At 42.6% G+C, this 26,978-nt stretch overlaps 1 protein-coding gene and 1 long non-coding RNA gene across 6 annotated transcripts in view; one reads left to right on the top strand and one right to left on the bottom strand.

The window, feature by feature from the left end:
• nme6 (NME/NM23 nucleoside diphosphate kinase 6) overlaps window positions 1–14,700 on the bottom strand; it is a 30,923-nt gene extending 16,223 nt beyond the window's left edge. Inside the window, exons 1-3 of one of the 5 annotated variants that reach the window (XM_073050373.1) lie at window positions 12,319–14,700; window positions 7,686–7,929; window positions 5,697–5,795 (exon numbers count right to left, since the gene is read on the bottom strand). In XM_073050373.1, the coding sequence (XP_072906474.1) occupies window positions 5,697–5,789 (93 nt within the window). In that variant the 5' untranslated portion in view covers window positions 5,790–5,795; window positions 7,686–7,929; window positions 12,319–14,700. Of the gene's footprint in view, window positions 1–5,696; window positions 5,796–7,685; window positions 7,930–8,867; window positions 8,981–9,122; window positions 9,379–12,318 lie in introns of those variants that run through there. The other 4 variants (XM_073050374.1, XM_073050371.1, XM_073050372.1 and 1 more) reach the window with 4 other exon arrangements.
• The window catches only part of LOC140730217 (uncharacterized), an 82,142-nt gene continuing 64,292 nt past the window's right edge, over window positions 9,129–26,978 (top strand). Inside the window, exon 1 of the long non-coding RNA XR_012099540.1 lies at window positions 9,129–9,405. This is a non-coding gene — a long non-coding RNA (uncharacterized lncRNA). The remainder of the gene's footprint in view (window positions 9,406–26,978) is intronic.

The raw sequence follows: 26,978 nt of genomic DNA, 5'->3' as shown, positions 1-26,978 counted from the left end.
TTAAGCGTCGGGCCAGATTGAAACGATGAAGGTGTCAGGGTTGGTGGAGAGGGATGGGCCAGTGTCCATCTTGCTGCTCCTTGGGTTTCCTCCTCTCTGAGCTGAACTGAGGGTGTGGTTGCAACTAACGGGTTCCTGGATCGGCTGCAGCGGTGACCAGCTTCATGCCTGTGGATTCACTTTCGTGAACTTCAGTTCTGAATGTTATTTGCTTACTTTCATTTTTGCACAATTTGTTTGGTTTCTCTGCACACCGGTTCTTGTTTGTAACGGGTTCTATCGAGTTTCTTTGTTTTGTGGCTGAGAATCTCACTCTTGAATACAGTGTACATTGAACATTTTGAGCCCATGGACATACCAGTCAGGGTTATTGTTGTGTATGTGTCTGTTTACACAACAATATCTTTAATAAAAACAGTAGACACTGGAGATAAGTTAACAGGGGCTTTTATTTATGAAACTCTTAACTGAACACATATGCACAGATCAATACGTGACCAATAGCGCATGCTGAATAACATGTTACTACGACATAAAATAGTCCCATATTATACAGTAGGCTATATGGTACGCTCCTCCTGTGTTTTGTCCCTGTAGGTCACTGTCACTTTAATTTTCCCTTTGGGACGCACTTTCTCTCCTGTATAAGTCTTTAGCAGTAGATTCGTTCATTTCAAAGGTATATGAGAAAACAGTCGTTTGTAGTCATGTACAGAGATCACTGTTAAAGCTGAGCCTGTATCCAACTCCATTTTCAGTCTCACGCCTGCCACTTGTGCAGAGATCCTTATTATTCTTCGATCATCTGTGTCTTTCACGCTGTGAAGTTGCAGACAAGACAATTCACTTTCCTCTGTGTGTTTTTCATCAGAACTGCCTTCTTTCATTTTGTGTACCTTGTTGTATTTTCCTTCCTGGGGGTTCTGTTTCTCTGTATTTTGCCCTTTTCCTGCTGTTTACAAGCTTTGCATACTCTGCCAGCGTGGCCCTGTTTGCCACAGTTCCTGCATTCCTTGTCTTAAAATCAACAGTCCTCAGGGTCATGTGACATGTGCCCACAACAGTAACATTTCTTTCCTTCATCTCTGCTCAGCATGTTCCCACAATGGTAACATTTCTTTCCTTCATTTCTGCTCATTGACATTTTATTTGTGGCATATTCCAGTGATTTTTGTTGTATCTCTGAAGCACCTCGTGCATCTGTTTCTAATGATATTGAGATGTTTAGCATTTTATCGAACGTAAGGACTTTTTTTTTTTTTTAAACACAGGAGCTTCTTCTGTGTTGTTTCACAGTACGTGCCACACACTGACCTGTCCCTCAGTGCGTCTGATACACCAGATCCAAATGGACAAAGTTCTGATAATATGCGCAATTCAGCACAATATTAAGAAATGCTTTCATTTTTGCTCTGATTCCGTTTATGGAATTTAAATGTTTCAGCAATGACCAGAGGGTTTTAAATACTGTTGGAGAGTGTCTACTTGCTTGACAGTTTTGTCAGCTGGCTTTTCAGGGGTTAACAAGCTCCATAGCAGGCAAATGTTTTTGCACCCATTACACTAAGAAAAATGCTGACTTTCTTTCCTTCATTAATGCTGTTAGCATCACAATATAACTCTATTCTTATTTTGATTAATCCTACCAAAATGTAGCACCTCACACTTATCAGCATTAAACTCCATCTACCTTCTTTCAGCCCACTCTTCTAACTGGCCTAAATCTCTCTACAAGCTTTGAAAACCTGCTTCATTATCCACAACGCCACCTACCTTAGTATCATCTGCATACTTACTAATCCAATTTACCACCTCATCATCCAGATCATTAATGTATATGACAAACAACATTGGACCCAGTACAGATCCCTGAGGCACACTGCTCGTTACCGGCCTCCGACCTGACAGTTATCCACCACTACTCTCTGGCATCTCCCATCCAGTCACTGCTGATTCCATTTTGCTACTTCAATATTAATACCTAATGATTGAACCTTCCTAACTAACCTTCCATGTGGAACCCTGTCAAAGGCCTTATGGAAGTCCATATAGACAACATCCACTGCTTTACCCTTGTCAACTTTCATAGTAACCTCTTCAAAAAATTCAATAAGATTTGTCAAACATGACCTTCCACGCACAAACCCATGTTGACTGTTCCTAATCAGACCCTGTCTATCCAGATAATTATATATACCATCTCTAAGAATACTTTCCATTAATTTACCCACCACTGACATAGAACTTACAGGCCGATAATTGCTAGGTTTACTCTTAGAACCCTTTTAAAACAATGGAACCACATGAGCAATACGCCAATCCTCCGGCACCATCCCCATTTCTAATGACATTTGAAATATTTCTGTCAGAGCCCCTGCTATTTCTACACCAACTTCCCTCAAGGTCCTAGGGAATATCCTGTCAGGACCTGGAGACTTATCCACTTTTATATTCTTTAAAATTCCTCTTCTTTAATCATCATAGTTTCCATAACTACCCTACTTGTTTCTCTTACCTTACACAATTCAATATCCTTCTCCTTAGTGAATACTGAAGAAAAGAAATTGTTCAAAATCTCCCCCATCTCTTTCGGCTCCACACATAGCTGTCCACTCTGATTCTCTAAGGGACCAATTTTATCCCTCACTATCCTTTTGCTATTAATATAACTGTGGAAACCCTTTGGATTTATTTTCACCTTACTTGCCAAAGTAACCTCATATCTTCTTTTAGCTTTTCTAATTTCTTTCTTAAGATTCTTTTTACATTCTTTATATTCCTCGTGCACCTCATTTACTCCATGCTGCCTATATTTATTGTAGATCTCTCTCTTTTTCTGAACCAACTTTCCAATATCCCTTGAAAACCAGGGCTCTCTCAAACTTTTAACCTTTCCTTTCAACCCAACCGGAACATAAAGATTCTGTACTCTCAAAATTTCATCTTTAAATGACTTCCATTTCTCTATTACATCCTTCCCATGAAACAAATTGTCTCAATCAACTCTGTCTAAATCCTTTTGCATCTCCTCAAAGTTAGCCTTTCTCCAATCAATAATCTCAACCCTGGGTCCAGACCTATCCTTCTCCATAATTACATTAAAACTAATGGCATTGTGATCACTGGATCCAAAGTGCTCCCCAACACATACCTCTATCTCATTCCCTAACAGGAAATCCAACACTGCCCCTTCTCTAGTTGGTTCCTCTATTTATTGCTGCAAAAAACTATCCTACAGACATTTTACAAACTCCAAACCATCCAGCCCTTTTACAAAATGGGCTTTTACAAAATTAAAATCTCCCACAATCACAACCTTGTGCATACTACAAATATCTGCTATCTCCTTACAAAGTTGCTCCTCCAATTCTCGCTCCCCATTAGGTGGTCTATAATACACCCCTATAAGTGTTAGTACACCTTTCCCATTCCTCAATTCCACACAAATAGCCTCCCTAGATGAGCCCTCTAATCTATCTTGCCAAAGCACTGCTGTAATATTTTCTCTGACAAGCAATGCAACACCTCCCCCTCTTGCCCCTCTGATTCTATCGCACCTGATGCAATGAAATCCAGGGATATTTAGTTGCCAATCACACCCCTCCTGCAACCATGTTTCTCTAATAGCTACAACAACATATTTCCAGGTATCAATCCATGCTCTAAGCTCTTCCACCTTTCTTACAATGCTCCTAACATTAAAATAAATGCATTTAAGAAATTCTCCAGCTCTTTCTCTCTGTTTATCCCTAACTGTGCAAACAACTTTACTATCTTTTTTTCCTTCTTTCTCCCTTACATCTTCGGTCTGAGCGCTCCCTTCTCTATCACCTGCCTATCCTCCCTCACACACTATCTACAAGCTTTCTCTATTTGTGAACTAACCTCCTCTCTCCTAGTCTCTTCAATTTGATTCCCACCCCTCAACCATTCTAGTTTAAAGTCTCCCCAGTAGCCTTAACAAATCTCCCTGCCAGATATTGGTCCCCCTAGGATTCAAGTGCAACCCGTCTTTTTTGTACAGGTCACAACTGCCCCAAAAGAGGTCCCAACGATCCAGAAACTTGAAACCTTGCCCCCTGCGCCAATCCCTCAGCCATGCATTTATCCTCCACCTCATTCCATTCCTACTCTCACTGTCGTGTGGCACAGGCAGTAATCCCAAGGTTACTACCTTGCGGTCCTTCTTCTCAACTCCCTTCCTAACTCCCTATATTCTCCTTTCAGGACCTCTTCCCTTTTCCTACCTATGTCATTGGTACCTACATGCACCACGACCTCTGGCTCCTCACCCTCCTACTTCAGGATATCTTGGATGTCATCAAAAACATTCCGAACCCTGGCACCAGGGAGGCAAACTGCCATCCAGGTCTCCTGACTGCATCCACAGAATGGCCTATCGGACTCCCAAACTATTGAGTCCCCTATTACTACTGCCTTCCTCTTCCTTTCCCTACTCTTCTGAGCTACAGGGCTGGACTCTGTGCTGGAGGCACGGCCACTGTCACTTCCCCCAGGTAGGCTGCCCCCCCCCCCCACCCAACAGTACTCAAACAGGAGTACTTATTGTCAAGGGGTACAGCCACTGGGGTACTCTTTAGTACCTGACTCTTCCCCTTCCCCCCCTAACCGTGACCCACTTGTCTGCTACCCGTGGCCCTAGTGTGACCACCTGCCTGTATATCAACTCCTCACTCTCCCTGACCAGACGAAGGTCATCGAGCTGCAGCTCCAGTTTCCTAACACGGTCCCTTAGGAGCTGCAGCTCGACGCACCTGGCACGGATATGGACATCCGGGAGGCTAGGAGACTCCAGGACCTCTCACATCCGACACCGAGAATAACAAGCTGCCCTCGCACTTATAAATTCCCCCTTTCCTCAAGTAACAGGAAAAATTGATTCACAGACCCTCACACAAAAATGCTGTCCGAATTGGAGGACTTTAGTTATAGGGACAGACTGGTTAGACCAGGTTAAGTGCTGCCCAGTGTGGTGATAGAAGCAGTTGCATTAGGGACATTTAAGAGAGTCTAAGATAGGTACATTTTTTATCAATAAAATTGGAAGTGTGCAGACAAAGTTTACAAGAATATTTCGGGATGTAAGGATCTGAGTTGCAGGGAAAGGTTGAATAGGTTAGAATATTATTCGCTGGTGCATAGGAGAATGAGGTGAGATTTGATAGAGGTATACAAAATTATGAGGGTGGATTATTGCAAGCTGGCCTTTTCCACTGAGGTTGGATGAGACTAGAACTAGAGGTTTAGAGGGAACATGAGGGGGAATTGTTTACTCAGAGTGTGAAATGAGCTGATAGTGGGTGTGAGTTTGAATTCAATCGTTAAGAGAAGTTTGGATGGGTACACGGATGGGAATGGTATGGAGGGCTATGGAGGGATGAAGCAGTATAATAGTTTGACACAGACTAGATGGGCCAAAGGGGCTGTTTTTTGAACTGCAGTGCTCGATGACTCTATGGGGACAGAGGGATACATGAAAGAGAAAAACATAGAGGGCTGCAGGCAATGTGACTGATGAAGAGTCTGACTGCAGAGAGCCAGTATGGGCTTGAAGGGACAAAAATATCCCTGTTCCTTGCTGCAGCAATTGCTTTTCTTTCAAATTTATTTGTCCACAGGATACAGTTGTCACTGTAAAGTGAGTATTTTTGCAACGAGGTGATATTTAGGGTTACCTGTAGAATGAGTGGGTGTGCCACAGCATCAGGTTTGATTACGGCCAGTGTGAGCTGCAATAATGTCTTAGAGTGCCGGCCCGCTGTCTGCATCGTCACCTGTCAAAAAGTTTCAGATACAGTCACACAGTTAACATAAAACCTGTCCCTCCTGGAAAACCATCCCTCATATGCCAACATGTTGCTTGACTTCAGCCTGACTTTTAACAATTACCCCTCAGAGGCTGATTGTCCTTGTTGGGACTTAATACCCATCTCTGTAACTGGATCTGGGACTCCATTCAGTTTGAGTTGGCAGCAACATCTCAAGCTCCATCACGCTGAGCACTGGTGACCCCCTCCCCGCCCCCCCCCCCCCCAAGACATGCTCTCAGCCCTCCGCTGTTCACACTCATGACTGCACTGCCAGATCCAGTTCAATCCACACATCGAGTTTACTGATGGGACAAGAGTGGTTGGCCTCATCGGCAACAGTGATGAGGATGAGTCAGCATAGACAGTGAAGGTAGAAAGGCTTGTCAAATGGTGAGAGAACAACAGCCCAAGTCTCAGTGTGGACAAGACAAAAGAGATCATTGTGGACTTCAGAAATATGCAGGTAAACCACACAGATAAATGTACTTTGAACTTTTGAACTCAGATCTTTGCAAAAAAACAGCTGGTCCCAAACAACACTTGGCAGATCATACCTGATGCCATCAAAATTCACCTTTCTCCGATTTAGAATTTCAACCCGCAGACAAGACCTACGGTTTCGCATATTTACTTTGAAACTAATGGCATTGTGGTCACTGGATACAAAATGTTCCCTTACACAAAGTTCTGTCTTATTCCCTAATACCAGATCCAGTATGGTACACCCTCTGGTTGGGACTTCTATGTACCGGTAAATAAAAACGTCCTGAACACATTGGACAAACTCTAACCCATCTGGTCCTTTTACATTGTGGGATTCCCAGTCAATATGTGAAAAGTTAAAATCACCTACTATAACAACCTTATGTTTGTTGCAACTGTCTATGATCTCTCTACAAATTTGTTCCTCAAAATTCAGAGGACTGTTGGGTGGTCTGTAATCCAGCCCCAGTAACATGGTCATACCTTTCTTATTCCTTAGTTCCACCCATAATGCCTCAATAGTCGAATTCTCCAGTCTGTCCTGACAGAGCACAGCCATGGCAGTATCCTAGACCAGTAACGCCAGCCCTCCTTCTTTAGTCCTTCCTGCTCTGTCACGTTTAAAACAACAGAACCCTGGAATACTGTGCTGCCAGTCCTGCCCCTCCTGCAACCAAATCTCACTATGGCTACAACAGCATAATTCCAGGTGTTGATCCGTGACCTGAGTTTATCGGATTTTCATACAATATTTCTTGCATTAAAATGCACACAGCTCAGGACACTAGTCACATCACCCTCAAACATTTGATTTCTGATTTTGTCTTCCCAACATCTGCTTCCACAACCTCTCCACTGACTGTTCTGGCATGATTCCCATCCCTCTGAAGCTGTAGTTTAAACCCCACTGTGCAGCAATAACAAATCTTCCCACTGGGATATTTCTCCCCCTCCCGTTTTAGTGCAACCCATTCCTTCTGTACAGATGTCACCTTTCCTGGAGGAGAGCCCAATGATCCAAAAATCTTATTCTCTCCCTCGTACACTAACTCCTCAGCCATGTGTTAATTTGTAAAATCTTCCTAGCTCTGGCCTTGGGTAACAATCCTTGGATGTAACTACCTCTCTATATGTTCCATCTCTCAGCCTCCTGAATGATCTCGAGTTCATCCAGTTCCAGCTCCAACTCCTAAACACAGATGGTTAGAAGCTCAGCTAGATGCAATTCTTGCAGTTGAAGTCATCAGGCCACGGGTGGTCTCCCTGCCTTCTCACATCCTGCAAGAGGAACACTCAACTACCCTGCCTGGCATCTCAACAGTCCTAAGTGAGCACATACAAAAAAGGATAGGGGGAAAAAAAAAACTTTACCTCAAACTTTTCTTTTTTTTTTGCTTTCTCTGAATGAAGCCACGAAGAGCTAAAGCCTCAAGATCACCACTGTCTTCTCAGACGATGGCTGCTATGCTTGCCGCTGCCTTCCATTAATTTGTTCTTGCTGATCAATCTTGCTGATTGGTTGCTGGTCAGAGCTCAGTTACGCCTCCACGATCCAACACTGCCTTTTTCTACTTATAACTTTTCTAAAGCAGTATGTTCCAGTGTTTTGATATACCTGTGACAAATAAAGCCAATCTTTAGTGAGCACTACAGCACAGAAACAGGGCCTTCTGCTTTAAGCTTTGAAGGATGAGAGGCCACAAGATAGAAGTGTATAAGATTATAACAAGTATAAACAGAATGGTCAGCCAAAGACTCCCCCCGCCACCAAAGCATTTTTATTTTATCTTATGTTTAGTGATACTGAACATAGCGGGCCCTTCCAGCCCTTTGAGCTGCCCCAGCAAACCCTGACAAACCCTAACCTAATCATGGGACAATTTACAAAAGAACAATTAACCTACCCATCTCCTCTTTGGATTGTGGGAGGGAACTGCAGCACCTGTGGAAAATCCACACATTCCATGGGGAAGATGTAGAGATTCCTTACAGAATGGCGCTGGAATTGAGCTCCGTGATTATGGACACCCCAAACTGTAATAATGTCGTGATAACCTCTACGCGATTGTGGCATGCCTTATTTTACTTTCTAATCTTGGATTAAAAAAATGCTATCGACGCACACCATTTTGTGTGTGTTTCCAGCAACTGCAAAATCTGTTTGTGTTCTGACTGTACTGTTTCTTGTAATACTGTGTATAATTTATGTTCATGTTTCATGTGAATATTGTGTCTCTGATGCTGTGCCTGTGACACTGCTGCTGGTAGGTTTTCTATTCCACCTGTGCATACATCGACGTGAGCACAAGACAATCAACTCGACTTTACTCCAGTGGGTTAGATTCCTGTGCGCCGAGTCTTTCCACCAACAGGAAGAGGGCCTGACAGTGCAAGCAGAGGATACCCTACCCAGTTACCGATCAAAGACATCCCGAGCACCAGATCTCCCACTGAGCATACAACCCCAGGACTGCACAGAGACCCAGCCCCACCCACAGGATGAACAACCGGCATGAACTCCCACTGTCGTGACTAGACAACAGGACAGTGTACCTTAAAGGTTAAAGGAAGTGAAAATTTCTGCTACAGTGCTTGGGACAAGGTGGGGATTGCCATGATCTGACATTCCAGCAGAGAAGCATCACCCACGAGCTACCTCAGCAGCAGAAGGGTGAAGCTTTGGCGGGGGAAGGAGAAAGGTCCGCCCTGGAAATGCCTCCCCAGACTTCTCGTCTCACATATTTAACTTTCCTCTCCTCAACTCCCCTCCACTCTCCGTCCCGCTCGTCAGCTTAACCCTTTCCTTACCCCGCTCGCTCTTCTCACCACAAAGACACGGGTCACTCGTCCGCCACCATGGAAACCGCTCACCGGAAATACGCCCACCGCTAAAACCGGTCCGCCGTCGATGCCCCAGCGAGCCTTGATCACGGAAACCTCACACCCGGATATTCGGTCCGGGTCAGGAGAGTCGCGGAGAGAATGCAGCTCTCCCCACCACTGACAGCAGCTACAGCAAATGTTGCCTGAGGAAGACGGCATCTATCCGATCCGGAACATGCCCTCGTCTCACAGCTACCAACGAAGGGAGGTAACCTAACCCTGAAATCAGGATCAGTCACGATGCACAACCATCACCCTCCCTCGGCAACCCAACACTTGCACGTTGCCCCTGATTATGTCTTTCCTTTTGCACTTCTGTCTCGTTTGTAGTTTGTTCTGCAATTCTATAATCGTGCATTTTGTGCCCTAATGTTCCCGTGATACCACAGCAAACAGGTTTTTCATTGGCCTTGTATCGCAGTGTTTTTTAAAAATTATTTTTACTAAACACAAAACAAAAACAGAAACACTAAACATATGCTAACAAAGCCAGGGAATCACACATAAGCAGCAACAAATATATAACTATTAACTTTAAATATACAAATAAACACGAAAATCCACTCTTAAATACTGTTGGACAGAAGGAACTGTATCTAAAAGGAGTCACAAAACAGAAACATTTACAGAGATAACCCGAAACGTTGACAAATTTGTACAGTCTTTACATCTTTCTGGTTATGGGAAGTTTTCAGAGTATTAACGTGTAGTTTGAAGTCTGACATAAAAATATAAACGAAGGTTTCTTATTGCTGTATTTGCATTTATGGATATAAAATTTGCTGTAAATTAACAAAAGATTAATGATAAAGAAATGATCCCCATGAGATTTGGTATTATTAGTAAAACCAAATAAGACAAACATCAACCCAAAATGTTTTAACATATTAACAATCCCAAAACAGATGAAATAAATCCTCTGGATATAAACCACAAAAATAACAGTTAGTTTCAATGTCAGAATTAAACCTTGTCAAATAAACATTGTTTGGATAATATCTATGTATAATTTTAAATGAAATTTATTTAATTTTATTCCTCAATAAACATTTATTAAACAAGCCCTAAATACTCCTCCACCTCAGATTCCTCAAGCGACTATTCCAAAAATTAACATCTGTAGGAATAGAAATAATGTCTTTTCGAAACAAACTTTTAATACCTCCTGATGAAGAGTTTCGGCCCGAAATGTTGTCACTACCTCCTCCCATAGATGTTATCTGGCCTGCTAAGTTCTACCAGCATTTTGTGTTTTTATTTATTTCCAGCATCTGCAGATTCACTCGTGTCGCCTTTTAATATCTCTACTTTTTTTTTAAAAGTAAGACAGAGGAAAACAAATCTTTCCTATAGCTGTACTGGATGGATGCAAATTAGGTAATTCAACTATCAAATATGATATATTTCTAAACAACATAATTACACCACAGGGAATTGCATCCATAACAACAGCAAATTCTTTTGGAGTCACAGGAAATTCAAAGGTGGATAAAAACTCAGTATAACTGCTTGAATTAAATAACTGTTTAACTAACAAAATATTATTATCAAACCAATCTTTACAAAACAAAGATTTATTCTTATAAGTTATGTTGTGGTTATTCCAGATAAAGTAACTATGTGGAGAAAAATTGTGTTTGTAAATCAAAGACCAAGATAAATGCATCTGTTTATGAAACTGAGATAAACGAAGAGGAACATTGTCTATTTTGTAATTACATAAAAGAAAAAATTTCAATCAACCAACCTGGGAAAAGACAAAAGAAGAGATACAATTCCATATAGAAGTAGGATTACATTAAAATTGTTTAATCCAATCAATTTCAAAAGTATTAAGACTGTTAAAATCAAGAAAATTTAGACCACCCCCGTCATAACTTCATGACAGCAGATTTTTTTATATAATGAACTTTGTTTTTCCATAAAAAGTTAAACAACATATTGTCTATCAATTTATTGACGTATAAGGGGAGAGTTATTTATATAATCCTGGAAATACCTTCTGTTTTACAAAGCAAAACCTGGCCTTTCAAAGATAAGTCACTTTGAAGCCACTGGTTTAATCTTTTTTTGGTTTTGTCTATAAGAAGTTGAAAATTCTCAACACACCTTAAGTATTCGTTTTTAACAATAGTTATCCCCAAATATGTAATTTTGTCTTTTACTGGAATATTATTATAGATTGACTGCAACCTTTAAGAGGAAACAATTCACATTTGTAAATATTTAAACAGAGGCCTGAGGCTTTGGAAAAAGCAGAAATACAGTTAAAAGCCAATGAGATTTCCGAAACATCATTTAAGTAAAGAGTCATATCATCTGCAATCTGACTAATCAGAAAATTGGAATTTGCACAGGAAATGCCTTTTAGAGGACTAGACTTGATGGAATAGGTGAGCAGCTGGGCACATAAAAGGAATAAATATGGTGAGATAGGATAACCTTGTCTCACCCCCCCCCCCCCCCATTCACATCAAACCTTGGTGAAGTCCCCAACTTCAACTTTATAGAATTATTAGCGTTTGTGTACAAAGCCTTAACAGCCTTACAAAATAATGGACCAAATCCAAATTTACCAAGAGCAGAGAAGATAAACTGATGCTCAATAGTATTAAAAGCTTTGTAGAAATCTAAAAAAACAGTATAAAACTATCATTTTGAACTGTTACATACCCCATAACGGGTTAACAAGGACCAACAGAAATGGACACACCCGGAGTCTGAGTCTTCCATTATAAACTCAATTTTATTAATAACTATGTGATAAAGTAATATAAAACAAGGTAAACAGGTTAGCAAAATATATGCATATATAAGTGAGTAAATAAAGTTCCCAAGCTTCTCCCAGCTCAGGTGATTAGGTGATACAGTCTTACGGTGGTATGGTAAGTAGTCAGTTCAGTTCTGGAATTTGGTTTGAGTAGAGTTAGAGAGAGAGAGTTGTTTTGTCTTCCCAGTGCCGATGCCGTCGATCTTCCACGTCGTCCTCCTGCTCCCGAAACTTACAGTCACCGACTGTGACCACAAAAAGAGGATGCCGTTTTCAACCCAGGCCAGGTTAATCACACTGATAGCGTTCCACCCATCACCCCTTTGTTCACACTGTGAGTAAAAACCCCACCTTTGTCGTGGGCACATAAAGCTCAACCGGTGACTTCCTTGGTGTCTGGCGTGTCTGATTACAAAGCCAACTGACCTTGTATATACTCCACAAGCACTGAACATGAGCTGTGCATCATATAGCCCTGCCTTTCAGTTTCCAAGGCAACTCACAGACTTTCTCTCTCCGTTGCTGAAATAACACACACGCTGTTGGCTTCCCCTCTCTCTATAGGAACAGTCCACTTAGAATAATCCTTTAGATCTCGTCACAGAACAAGATGAGAATAATCAATAAGATCTAAAACTAATCTGACATTATTAGAGATATGACGACCCTAACTGTATTTCGTCAATAATAAATGGTAAAACTACTTTCATTCTGTTAGCAAAGATTCGGGCCAGAATTTTATAATCACTATTGAGAAGGGAAATTGGACACCAATTATTGATAAATAACTTATCTTTTCTTGGTTTAGGAATTAAAGTAATAAGGCCCTGTGTTAAAGAAGTGGGAAGAAATTCTTTATAAATACATTCTAAAAACAATTTTAGTAAAAAGGGTGTGCTAGGGTGTCAGAAAACATCTTATAAAAGACCGTCCACACCCAGTGACTTAATATTTTTTTAAATTTGAAATAGCAGCCTTAACCTCTCCCAAGGTAATAAGAGCATCACACAGGTCTTTCTGATCATTGGACAGGTTCCTAAAAATATAAATATCATTCATGAAATATAGTGTTCATGCAACACAATATTTTGAGCTTTACAGTTTACTATAAAAAGCAGAACAATATTTTGCTTTTTTTTTTGGAGTCCTCTGTAATCACACCATCAATATTAAGCTGATGAATGGAATTAAATTGGGCACGCTGCTTTCTTAAACAAAATAAATAAGCTGTACTCTGTTCACCCTCTTCCAACCATTGTTTTCTAGATCTCACATATGCACCTTCTGCCTTTATAAGATAAAGATGGTTTAAGTTATCTTTTAACAAAGCCAGCTTCTCTTTATCTTTCCTTGAAAGGTTATCTGCAAACAATTCACATAAATTTGCAATGTTTGAGATCAATGATTGTTCTTGCAATTTTCTTTTCTTTAGTAAATCACTACTGTATTTCCTAAAGAATTTGGCAGATTCAAATTTAAAAAGTTCCCAATTTGTAGAAGAAGTTATTCTCTACCATCGCTTTATGTAAAAAGTAGGTTGCCAGCTTTTTAATGTGCAAGAGACAACTTCATACTCCAAAATGGAATTATTTAATTTCCAATAAGATTTAAAATTGGATTCAGCTGAAGATAATGCAATTTGTATATGGATAGCTTTATGATCTGTTATAGGTGAGGGAAAAATTAAAAGTGACATTATTATTTCTTAAGGTAACGGATAGTAACCAGTAATCTAGTCTAGACATGCATGTAATAGATTTATTAGTCCAAGTATAATTTCTAATTCCAGGAAAATGCTCTCTCCAAATATCTATGATATTAAACTTCTGAATAAAGCTAGTAAAGTTATTATAGGAACCACACACAGAAAATGCTGGTGGAACACAGCAGGACAGGCAGCATGTTTAGGGAGAAGCGCTGTCGACGTTTCGGGCCGAGACCCTTCGTCAGGACTAACTGAAAGGAAAGATACTAAGAGATTTGAAAGTAGGAAAGGGGGAAGGGGAAATGCTAAATGACAGGAGAAGACCGGAGGGGGTGGGGTGAAGCTGAGAGCTGGAAAGGTGATTGGCAAAAGGGATACAGAGCTGGAGAAGGGAAAGGATCATGGGACGGGAGGCCTAGGGAGAAAGAAAGGGGGAGGGGAGCACCAGAGGGAGATGAAGAACAGGCAGAGTGATGGGCAGAAAGAGAAAAAAAAACCAAAACTAAATATGTCAGAGATGGGGTAAGAAGGGGAGGAGGGGCATTAACGGAAGTTAGAGAAGTCAATGTTCATGCCATCAGGTTGGAGGCTACCCAGACGGTATACAAGGTGTTGTTCCTCCAACCTGAGTGTGGCTTCACCTTGACAGTAGAGGAGGCCATGGATAGACATATCAGAATGGGAATGGGACGTGGAATTAAAATGTGTGGCCACTGGGAGATCCTATTTTCTCTGGCAGACAGAGCGTAGGTGTTCAGCGAAATGGTCTCCCAGTCTGCGTCGGGTCTCACCAATATATAAAAGGACACACCGGGAGCACCAGACGCAGTATACCACACCAGCCGACTCACAGGTGAAGTGTCACCTCACCTGGAAGGACTGTCTGGGGCCCTGAATGGTGGTGAGGGAGGAATGGACAGGAGGAGGAGTATAGGAAACTGATACAGGACTTTGTGATATGGTGCAACTCAAACTACCTGCGTCTCAATATCACCAAGACCAAGGAGATGGTGGTGGACTTTAGGAGATCTAGGCCTCATATGGAGCCAGTGATCATTAATGGAGAATGTGTGGAGCAGGTTAAGACCTACAAGTATCTGGGAGTACAGTTAGACGAGAAGCTAGACTGGACTGCCAACACAGATGCCTTGTGCAGGAAGGCACAGAGGCGACTGTACTTCCTTAGAAGGTTGGCGTCATTCAATGTCTGTAGTGAGATGCTGAAGATGTTCTATAGGTCAGCTGTGGAGAGCACCCTCTTCTTTGTAGTGGCGTGTTGGGGAGGAAGCATTAAGAAGAGGGACGCCTCACGTCTTAATAAGCTGGTAAGGAAGGCGGGCTCTGTCGTGGGCAAAGTACTGGAGAGTTTAACATCGGTAGCTGAGCGAAGGGCGCTGAGTAGGCTACGGTCAATTATGGAAAACTCTGAACATCCTCTACATAGCACCATCCAGAGACAGAGAAGCAGTTTCAGCGACAGGTTACTATCGATGCAATGCTCCTCAGACAGGATGAAGAGGTCAATACTCCCCAATGCCATTAGGCTTTACAATTCAACTGCCAGGACTTAAGAACTTTTTAAAAGCTATTATTAATGCTTTTTGAGATAGTGATTTAGATGCATATCATATTTTTTACTGAGTTAAGTATTGTATGTAATTAGTTTTGCTACAACAAGTGTATGGGACATTGGAAAAAAGTTGAATTTCCCCATGGGGATGAATAAAGTATCTATCTATCTATCTATCTATCTAAGTGTAAGGGCAGGTGTAGCACTTGTTCCATTTACAAGGATGTGCCAGGAGGGAGATCAGTGGGAAGGGATGTGGGGACGAGTGGACAAGGGAGTCGCATAGGGAGCGATCCCTGTGGAAAGCAGAAAGAGTGGGGGAGGGAAAGATGTGCTTGGTAGTGGGATCCCGTTGGAGGTGGCGGAAGTTACGGAGAATTATATGTTGGACCTGGAGGCTGGTGGGGTGGTAGGTCAGGACAAGGGGAACCCTATCCCAAGCGGGGTGGCAGGCGGATGGGGTGAGGGCAGATGTGTGGGAAATGGGAGAGATGTGTTTGAGAGCAGAGTTGATGGTGGAAGAAGGGAAGCCCCTTTGTTTAAAAAAGGAAGACATCTCCTTCGTCCCGGAAGGAAAAGCCTCATCCTGAGAGCAGATAATAGATAATAGACAATAGGTGCAGAAGTAGACCATTCGGCCCTTCGAGCCTGCACCGCCATTCTGAGATCATGGCTGATCATCTACTATCAATACCCGGTTCCTGCCTTGTCCTCATATCCCTTGATTCCCCTATCCATAAGATACCTGTCTAGCTCCTTCTTGAAAGCATTCAGAGAATTGCCCTCCACTGCCTTCCGAGGCAGTGCATTCTAGACCTCCACAACTCTCTGGGAGAAGAAGTTTTTCCTTAACTCTGTCCTAAATGACCTACTCCTTATTCTCAAACCATGCCCTCTGGTACTGGACTCTCCCAGCATCTGGAACATATTTCCTGCCTCTATCTTGTCCAATCCCTAAATAATCTTATATGTTGCAATCAGATCCCCTCTCAATCTCCTCAATTCCAGCGTGTACAAGCCCAGTCTCTCTAACCTCTCTGTAAGATGTGGTGGAGACGGAGGAATTGTGAGAAGGGAATAGCATTTTTGCAAGAGACGGGGTGGGAAGAGGAATAGTCCAGGTAGCTCTGAGAGTCTGTAGGCTTATAGTAGATATCAGTAGATAAGCTGTCTCCAGAGATGGAGACAGAAAGATCAAGAAAGGGGAGGGAGGTGTCGGAAATGGACCAGGTAAATTTGAGGGCAGGGTGAAAGTTGGAGGCAAAGTTAATGAAGTCAACGAGCTCAGCATGCGTGCAGGAGGCAGTGCCAGTGCAGTCGTTGGAGTGAAGGAAAAGAGGGGGATAGATACCCGTATAGGTTTGGAACATGGACTGTTCCATAAAGCCAACAAAAAGGCAGGCATAACTGGGACCCATGCGGGTGCCCATGGCTACACCTTTGGTTTGGAGGAAGTGGGAGGAACCAAAGGAGAAATTATTGAGAGTAAGAACTAATTCCGCTAGACAGAGGAGATTGGTGGTAGAGGGGAATTGGTTAGGTCTGGAATCCAAAAAGCGAAGAGCTTTGAGACCTTCCTGGTTGGGGATGGAGGTATATAGGGACTGGACATCCGTGGTGAAAATAGGTTATTATAGGTAGAGTGTTGTCTTGGTGGCAGTCGATCAATATTTACTTCTAATACCATATTAAAGTCTCCTCCCATAACAATAAATACATCAGGAAATTTAGAGAGCCAATAATCAAAATGGTTTTCCAAAATCTCAAGTAATCTATCGTTATCATTTTTAATATTATAACCATAAATACTAGCAATAAGAAACATTTTACCACAATATTGTACAATAAGAACCAAAAAATGTCAATTCATATCTGCCTCAGAGTGCAAAACATCTCCTTTAAAGTTAAACATCAGAATAAGAACACCTGCAGAATGTTCAGAACCATGTGAAAACCAAACGTTGTTCCCCCACTGGGATTTCCATAGTTTAATGTCTTCAGTCACAGAGTGTGACTCTTGGATTAAAAAGAAGTCCATATGTTTATGTTGCTTTAAGAACAAGAATAAAGCCTTACGTTTAACAGTGTGGCTAAGTCCCCTGGCATTAAGAGAAAAAAGTGAAAAAGACAGCCTTGTGAGAGACTATACACAAAAAGAATTCTTCATCTCTAATAATAACAGTTAAGTTAGATATGGCCCTTGTGGCTAAAGGGATCAGTGGGTATGGAGAGAAAGCAGGTACAGGGTTAGGAGTTGGATGATCAGCCATGACCATACTGAATGGTGGTGCAGGCTTGAAGGGCCGAATGGCCTACTTCTGCACCTATTTTCTATGTTTCTATGAAAAAAAACTATCCCATTCCTATATAAACAAAGGCCAGACTTGAATATTAGTAGAGGTCGTAGACCAGTTGCCACACTAACATGTTACCATTCTGATCATATCTATTTCCCATCAATGAAAGCTCGGGTCCCAGCAAAGAAAGCATGCTTCCCATCTTTTCTAGCAGCCTCTACCAGCAGCCACAGCTTCTGTCGAGCCAACTTATCAGCTGCAGTCAGATCCTCGGCGATCCTCAGGCTCTGTGAGAGCAAGTATTCATTTTTTCTGGCTTGTTTCCATACCAGATCCCTTGTGCTTCTGTTTGAAAATTGAATAATGGTCACCTGAGGCTTCTTATCCCCTCTTAGCCGACCGAGACGATGTACAGCATCCACATGTAGTAGAATCTCCGCCTTAGCCTCCGGAGCTACTGCTTGGCATATTTGAGTTACTTTATTTTTAATATTTTCATCCGTTTGCTCTGGAATGCCGTAGATTCTTAGATTCCACCTTCTCTGATAATGCTAGGCCTCATTCAGCCTCAACTCCAAAGTCTCAATTTTCTTTTCATGGTCCGGGCAAGTCCCTTTAATCTGCACAACATCGAACTTTAGGGTATTCACCTCTTCAAAAATAAAGTCAAGGGATTTCTTGATGTCATCAATACTATTTTTATTGTTGCCAATTCTCAATGCCAGACTGTTGGGTCTGTCATTAATTAACTGCGCTATAGTTTGTAAAGTCACCTCTGCTTTTAACAGCTGGCTTCACCATAGTGTCGAGGTCTGACTCGGGTAAAGGCTCCAGGCTGGGGTCAACCTCCGGATTTTGAAGCTGGGAATAACTGTCCTCCCATTCCGAAGCAGCAGCACTAGACTTTTCCAAAGACACTCCAAACTCCATATCTTCAGGGAAGGACTGCACTTTGTTTTTTTCAGCCAATTTTCACTTTCTTTCTTTGTTCTTGGGCTTTTTTGAAGGCATTAAAACTTTCCAGAACAAGTGGTATCATCCACCACGTAACAATAAGAAACACAAAGTATGTTTTCCGAAGCCAAAGAAAACTTCAAAAATGATAAACGATCGAGTATTGAGCAATTCTGGACTGGGATTGTGACATGTTATTAAAAATTTGAGATGAAGATCAACACATTATCTCAAGTGTAAAAACTTGCAATTTCACCAGGCGCCATCTTGCGTATCTGATCTTGCTGCACCGCTCCTCCCTTATATCTCAGTGTGTTTGTCCACATGACAGTAAGCACAACTGGTTCCTAACTGACTCAGACATTCCACAGCTGCGGCTCAGCAGTTACAGGAGTGAGGTTAACGGCTGCTACAAGTGGTTTCTCACACTGAGTGGAATTGTCATTACTTCCTGAAAATGACAATGACTCCACAAATATGGACTCACTGACCAACACTTTCATTATTAACATGATCTTGGAGGGCTTTCAAATCCAGGGCAGCATCGTGGAAGTTCATGCTAGGATCCTGCAGCCTCTTTTGAATATGGTCAATGCGAATGAGTACTTTGTTCCAAAATCCGAGCAAAATCAGAAAATCACAGGGCCTGTACTGTGCTGTACTATTCTATGTTCTATGTAACTCAACATGCAGTTGTGCAGCTGCCTTGTGTCACTCCTTGTTTCACTTGTCTTGTTTTCATTGTCTATCATGTCCTGGAGAACTTGAAGTATCTTCTCAAGGTACTTGTTGATGGGCTTCACTGCTTCTGTCCTTGCACTCCACCTGGTTTTGGACTCCCAACTTAAAAACCACAGGCATGGCGTTTTTGAGTTTTTCCCCAGCACTGCATTGAACGAGAGAAAAACACGTAGAGAGTTTCAATGGTTCCAAAAAAAACATGACCATCATTGTATCCTGCTTGGCTGCATGTACACCCACCAAGTTGAGTGAGTGATTGTCGCAATTCACAAACACTGCCAGATTATTTTTTCTCACTTATTCTTTGATGAACACCACTTCTGTGTCCAGCCATCACAGCAGTGTTGTCATAGCACTGTGACCGACAATCTTGTAGCTCCATTTCATCCTTCTCTAGCTGTTTCAAGACGTCTTCAACCAAGCTCTCAGCAACCTTCTGGCTTATCTGGATAAAACCAAGGAAGGACTCTCCAACACGGACTGTTTTCCTCTCAAAATCAACTTCCACATACCTCACTACTTCTGACACCTGCTCACAGTGTGCCTGATCGGGAGTTGAGTAGAACATGAGACCACAGTAGACAATAGACAGTAGGTGCAGGAGTAGGCCATTCGGCCCTTCTAGCCAGCACCACCATTCACTGTGATCATGGCTGATCATACACAATCAGTACCCTGTTCCTGCCCTCTCCCCATATACCTTGACCCCGCTATCTATAAGAGCTCTATCTAACTCTCTCTTGAATGCATCCAGAGACTTGGCCTCCACTGCCTTCTGGGGCAGAGCATTCCACATATCCACCACTTTCTGGGTGAAAAAGTGTTTCTGCATCTCTGTTCTAAATGGCCTACCCCTTATTCTTAAACTGTGGCCTCTAGTTCTGGACTCGCCCATCAGCAGGAACATGCTTCCTGCCTCCAGCGTGTCCAATCCCTTAATAATCTTATATGTTTCAATCAGATCCCCTCTCATCCTTCTAAATTCCAGTGTATTCAAGCCCAGTCTCTCCAATCTTTCAATATATGACAGTCCTGCCATTCCGGGAATTAACCTTGTGAACCTACACTGAACTCCCTCAATAGCAAGAATGTCCTTCCTCAAATTTGGAGACCAAAATTGCACACAATACTCCAGGTGGGGTCTCACCAGGGCCCTGTACAGCTGCAGAAGGACCTCTTTACTCCTATACTCAATTCCTCTTGTTATAAAGGCCAGCATGCCATTAGCTTTCTTCACTGCCTGCTGTACCTGCATGCTTGCTTTCATTGACTGATGTACAAGAACACCTAGATCTCGTTGTACTTCCCCTTTTCCTAACTTGACTCCATTTAGATAGTAATCTGCCTTCCTGTTCTTGCCACCAAAGTGGATAACCTCACATTTATCCATATTAAACTGCATCTGCCATACATTTGCCCACTCACCCAACCTGTCCAAGTCACCCTGCATTCTCATAACATCCTCCTGACATATCACACTGCCACCCAGCTTTGTGTCATCAGCAAATTTGCTAATGTTACTTTTAATCTCTTCATCTAAGCCATTAATGTATATTGTAAACAGCTGCAGTCCCAGCACCGAACCTTGCAGTACCCCACTGGTCACAGCCTGCCATTACGAAAGGGACCCGTTAATCGCTACTTTGTTTCCTGTCAGCCAGCCAATTTTCAATCCATGTCAGTACTTTGCCCCCAATACCATGTGCCCTAATTTTGCCCCCTAATAATCTCCTATGTGGGACTTTATCAAAAGCTTTCTGGAAGTCCAGGTACACTACTACATCCACTGGCTCTCCCTTGTCCATTTTCATAGTTACATCCTCAAAAAACTCCAGAAGATTAGTCAAGTATGATTTTCCCTTCATAAATCCATGCTGACTCGGACTGATCCTTCTACTGCTATCCAAATGTGTCGTAATTTCCTCTTTTGTAATTGACTCCAGCATCTTTCCCACCACTGACGTCAGGCTAACCGGTCTATAATTCCCTGTTTTCTCTCTCCCTCCTTTCTTGAAAAGTGGGACAACATTAGCCACCCTCCAATCAGCAGGAACTGTTCCTGAATCTATAGAACATTGGAAAATGATTACCAATGTGTCCACGATTTGTAGAGCCACTTCCTTAAGTACCCTGGGATGCAGACCATCAGGTCCCGGGGACTTATCAGCCTTGAGACTCAACAGTCTATCCAACACCGTTTCTTGCCTAATATAAATTCCCGTCAGTTCATCCTTTATCCTAGTTCCTTTGGCCACTATTACATCTGGGAGATTGTTTGTGTCTTCCCTAGTGAAGACAGATCCAAAGTACCTGTTCAACTCGTCTGCCATTTCCTTGTTCCTCATAATAAATTCACCCGTTTCTGTCTTCAATGGCCCAATTTTGGTCTTAACTATTTTTTTGCTATTCACATACCTAAAGCAGCTTTTACTATCCTCCTTTATATTCTTGGCTAGTTTACCTTCGTACCTCATTTTTTCTTGGAGTATTGCCTTTTTTGTTATCTTCTGTTGCTCTTTAAAAGCTTCCCAGTCCTCCGGTTTCCTGCTCATCTTTGCTATGTAATACTTCTCTTTTATTTTTATACTGCCCTTTACTTCCCTTGTCAGCCAAGGCCACCCCTTACTCCCCTTAGGATCTTTCTTCCTCTTTGGAATGAACCGATCCTGCACCTTCTGCATTATTCCCAGAAATACCTGCCATTGTTGGTCCACTGTCTTCCCTGCTAGGGTATTGTTCCATTGAACTTTGGCCAGCTCCTCCCTCATAGCTCCATAGTTCCCTTTGTTCAACTGTAATACTGACACATCAGATTTTCCCATCTCCTTCTCAAATTGTAGGTTAAAACATATCATATTATGGTCACTACCTCCTAATGGTTTCTTTACCGCGAGGTCCCTGATCAAATCCGGTTCATTGCACAACACTAAATCTAGAATTGCCTTTTCCCTGGTAGGCTCCAGTACCAGCTATTCTAAGAATCCATCTCGGAGGCACTCCACAAACTCCCTTTCTTGGGGTCCAGTACCATTCTGATTCTCCCAGTCTACCTGCATGTTGAAATCCCCCATGACAACTGTATCATTACCTTTGCGACATGCCAATTTTAACTCTTCATTCAACTTACACCCTACATCCAGACTGCTGTTTGGGGGCCTGTAGATAACTCCCATTAGGGTCTTTCTACCCTTAGAATTTCTCAGTTCTATCCATACAGACTCTACATCCTCCGATTCTATGTTCCCCCTCGCAAGGGACTGAATATCATTCCTCACCAACAGAGCCACCCCACCCCCTCTTCCGGTCAGTCTGTCCTTTCGATAAGATGTATATCCTTGAAAATTCATTTCCCAGGCCCTGTCCGCTTGAAGCCATGTCTCTGTTATTCCCACAACATTGTACTTGCCAATTTCCAACTGAGTCTCAAGCTCATCTACTTTATTCCTTATACTTCATGCATTCATATAGAATACTTTTAATTTGTTACTCCCCTCTCCTTTCATATCAATTCCTATTTCACTTGGCCATACTGTATGATCTCTTCTTGAGCTTTCTACTCCATTGATTCTGTTGTCCTTTTTAACTTTTCTTATTTTCACTTTCCCTTTAACTCCACCCTTATATTTCCATTTCATCCCCTCCCCCCACTACTTAGTTTAAACACATCCGTGTTGCAGTGGCAAACCTGTCTGCCAGAATGCTGGTCCCCCACCTATTAAGGTGCAACCCATCCCTTTTGTACAATTCATCCCTACCCCAAAACAGATCCCAGTGGTCCAAGAATGTAAATCCTTGCTTCCTGCACCAGTTCCTCAGCCACACATTCAGATCCATTATCTCCCTGTTCCTGCCCTCTCCAGCATGAGGAAATGGAAGTAAACCAGAGATAACCACCCTGGAAGTCCTGCTTTTCAGCCTTCTTCCGAGTTCTTTGAAGTCCCGCAGCAGAATGTCCTTCCTCTTCTTCCCGATGTCATTTGTGCCGATATGCACTACCACTTCCAGCTGTTCACCTTCACCCTTGAGGATTCCCTGCAATCGGTCCGTGATGTCCTGGATCCTTGCACCAGGGAGGCAATACACCATCCTTAAATCTCGCCTGTTGCCACAGAAACCCCTTTCCGTATGTCCCCTACTACCACGGCTCTTCCTGATGTCTGACTCCTCGGCTCTGCTTCTACACCAATTTTCGGCTCGCAGACCTGTCTGCCTCTCAGACTGGCAGTATCTTCTGTCCTGACAACTTCCAAGAGGGTGAACCTGTTTACAAGAGCTACATCCCCTGGAGTCTCCTGTACTTCAAGCATCCTTTCCTTCCTCATCGTCGCCCCCTTTCTCTATTCCGGTATCCTCGGTGTAATGACCTCACTGTAGGTTCTGTCCAGAAAACCCTCATTTTCACAGATAAACCTGAGGTCATCCAGTTCTTTCTTCAGTGCTGCAACATGCTCCTTCAGAAGCTGAATCTGGACACACTTTCCACAGCTGTAGCAGCCGGGGGCACCATCAGTGTCCCTGACCTCCCACATCATGCACATAGCACACTGAATCAGCTTAGCAGTCATGTCTTCACCCTCTCCAAATGTGCCTGGCGTAGTCTCCTCGCCAAAGCCAAAGCAGCACTTTTCACACCAGGCACTTCCCTCAACCAGGCCACTTCCTGACAGGCTGCTCTGCTAGAGTTCTCCCTCTGTTTATTTGCTTGAGCTTTGCAAGCTGCAAGGTCACCTGACCTCGATTGCCCAATCAGCTGTTTTCTGCTGAGTCTGAGCTATTCAAATCTTGATTGCCAATCAGCTGCTAATCAGTACTTGGCGTAATGAATGCTTCTCAGTAAACTCTGAACAATGGATGCCATCATGTAGATGAATTTGTTCTGGACACCCCCCCCCCCCCCCCCCCCCCCGGTGAAAGATAAGGCGTAGATCCAGGATGACTTTCCAAGTGAATGAAGTATTCTTTTATGAGAGGGTCAAAGATGGCCAGTAGTTTCAGTAAGCCAAAGAAATTTCCCACATTGGAGTCATCGTCTAGCTGAAGTGACTCCCTGTATCCTCGCAAAGCCAGGTTCTGAGTCGCAAGGGATTTTATGCAGTGAAGGATTCTCGTCAAGATATCATGCTACTTCTGCTTTTCCTTCTCAATCTGTGACTGAAACATCGCATCAATAACTCCTCTGTTTTCAGTTAAATTTCTTTCCATTTCTTTCCACTTCTTTCCACTGTGTGAAGCATTCCCGGTGATCCTTGGCATTTTCACGAACACTAATCCTTTCAGGTGCTTTTCACTGGTTGAATCCACTTTCCTGCTCCAATGAGTATTGATGGTTTTACTGAGAATAAAGAAGACAACAGATACAAAATGCAGACTTCTTAGAAAGAGAATAGACCAGTCATGAGCGAGTCACTTCCTCACTACGACCATTTCCCAATTTCCTCTTGAACCAAGTTTTGTTCATTAAGTGGTTATTTGTTGGTAGGAAAGGCCCCTCACTGTTCTGGAAATACTTCCAACCCAGCTTTATTATTTCTGTTCTCAACGCGTCAGGCAGAATTGCTTTTCCAGTATCCTTGTTGAACGTCAGAAGTCCAATGTCATGCTGTTCAATCACTTCTGGTATGACAGTTCAAGGCTCTTTGACACCATCCAATTCACTAGGTTCAATCTCGACAATAAACTCAACATCACCACCACCACCATCATCTTCCCCTCCTGTCATGTCCACGTTCTCTGTGGCAGCCTCACTCTTAATCTTGTCATACTCAGATTTATCTGACTTGACTTCCTCCTCGGCTTGTGATGCATTTGTACTTGATCCACCTTCCGATTCTAACAAACTTGTAGCAGGTGCAGGTGACTCCAAGGAACATGTCAAACTACTTGTTCTGGGCTTTTCAAAGAAGGGCATGAAGAACTTGCTCAATTACTTGGCTTCCTCCGCCTCCAACTTTCATCTCTTCTGTCCTTCAGCTCCACTTCTCTCCTTCGTGAAGAAACATTTTGTGGTCTTCTTACACAATGCTCTGAAATAAGGCCATCCTATTGCTTCTTACCCATGATAATCAAAGACAGATCATACATCTGAAGAAAATTCTTTTTTCACTGTCCGAGGATGGCTTGTCTGACTTTAATGGAAACTGCTCTGTGGCGCCCAGGGTATGTGCCATACTTGCCATACCTTAGATACACCACTGGAGTCCCTCGGAGAAGGAGTTGATCCCTGTCAAGAATGGAATATTGAAGTTGAAAGACATCAGAGACGAAAGAAATGAATGGCTGATGAGAACTCGGGAGACCTTGAGTTAACAGCTAAGGAGGAAATGGAAAAAGTCATGAAGGGAACACTCGACTGTCTTTACAGAGAAATGGATGAAACGTTCGATCATTTGCACGCCACTGACACCAAGTTTGGGTTCCTTCTCGATGTCAAGGGACTGTGTTACGGCACCGACAGTAACAACCTAAAGAAGAAGTGCCAAAATTTGTGCAAATTGTGCAGCTCTGATGTTGATAGACAGCAGCTATATGAAGAAATTTTGGATTGCAGAATGTTGCTATCAAGGCGGGTCAACATGAAAATATCAAGACCTAAAGAGCTTCTTGAATTTATTCTTCAGTATGGAGATGAGCGTGTCTTCCCCAATCTTCGCATTGCTATTCAGATAATGCTAACCATCGCAGTTTCCATTGCCAGCTGTGAGAGATCATTCAGCAAGTTAAACTAACACTTTCATATTTGAGAGCCTCCATGGGTCAAGGCAGACTGTGATCTTGCTCTGCTGAGTGTAGAACGAGAAGTAACTGAAAAAACTGACTTTGATTACATCATAGACCAATTTGCATCAGTGAAAGCAAGGAAGCTGCATTTATAATTTTCACATAGTGCCATAATTTGTTAATTAAAAGATTAACAATCTTGCCATGGATTTTTGAGCTGATATTATGGTAAGTTATCTAAAAGATGGGTGTCAGATGTTTGGACGGGTGCAATTTCAGTGCTTGCCATAGGCGCTATTTTCCGTAGATTCGCCCCTGTATGGACACTGTGACAGAGCATAGAAATGCATTGATATAACAAACACAATATGTTTGTACAGCACAGTACATGTCCTTGATGTTGTGCCAACCTGTTAACCTATTCTAAGATTAATCCAACCCTTTTCTCCTTTTCCGATCATTCATGGTCCTATTTAAAAGCTTCTTAAATGTACCTAATGTATCTGCCTTTACCACCACCCGTGGCAGAGCATTCCACACACCCACCACTTCATGTAAAATAACCGACCTCTGACAAACCCCCTATGCTTTCACTGATTGACTTAGATTCAGCTTGTTTATATTAGCCATTCCCACCCTGGAAAAGTCTCTGGCTATCCACTCGATCTACGACACTTGCCATCTTGAACACCTCTATTAAGCCATTTCTCATCCTCCTTCACTTCAAAGAAAATACCGTAGCTCACTCAACGTAAGACATGCTCTTTACAGGGACAAAATCCAGTCACAACTCTGTGACAATGACACACGCAGCACATGGCAAGGACTGTATACTATTGCAGCCTTCAAGAGACACAGCAGTACAGCCAACATTGATGCCTCGCTCCTGGATGAGTTAAGTATTTTTTATGCTTGATTCAAGGTTGATAGGACTGAACCCCCGAGAAGAGCTGTCGAGGAAACCTGCTTGTAGGTTATTTCCAAGGCTGTGGTATGTAAAACATTCCAACATGTCAACAGCCACGAG

This window comes from Hemitrygon akajei, chromosome 7, assembly GCF_048418815.1.
Source record: "Hemitrygon akajei chromosome 7, sHemAka1.3, whole genome shotgun sequence".
Classification (NCBI taxonomy): domain Eukaryota; kingdom Metazoa; phylum Chordata; class Chondrichthyes; order Myliobatiformes; family Dasyatidae; genus Hemitrygon; species Hemitrygon akajei.
This window is presented reverse-complemented; position numbering and strand designations above follow the sequence as displayed.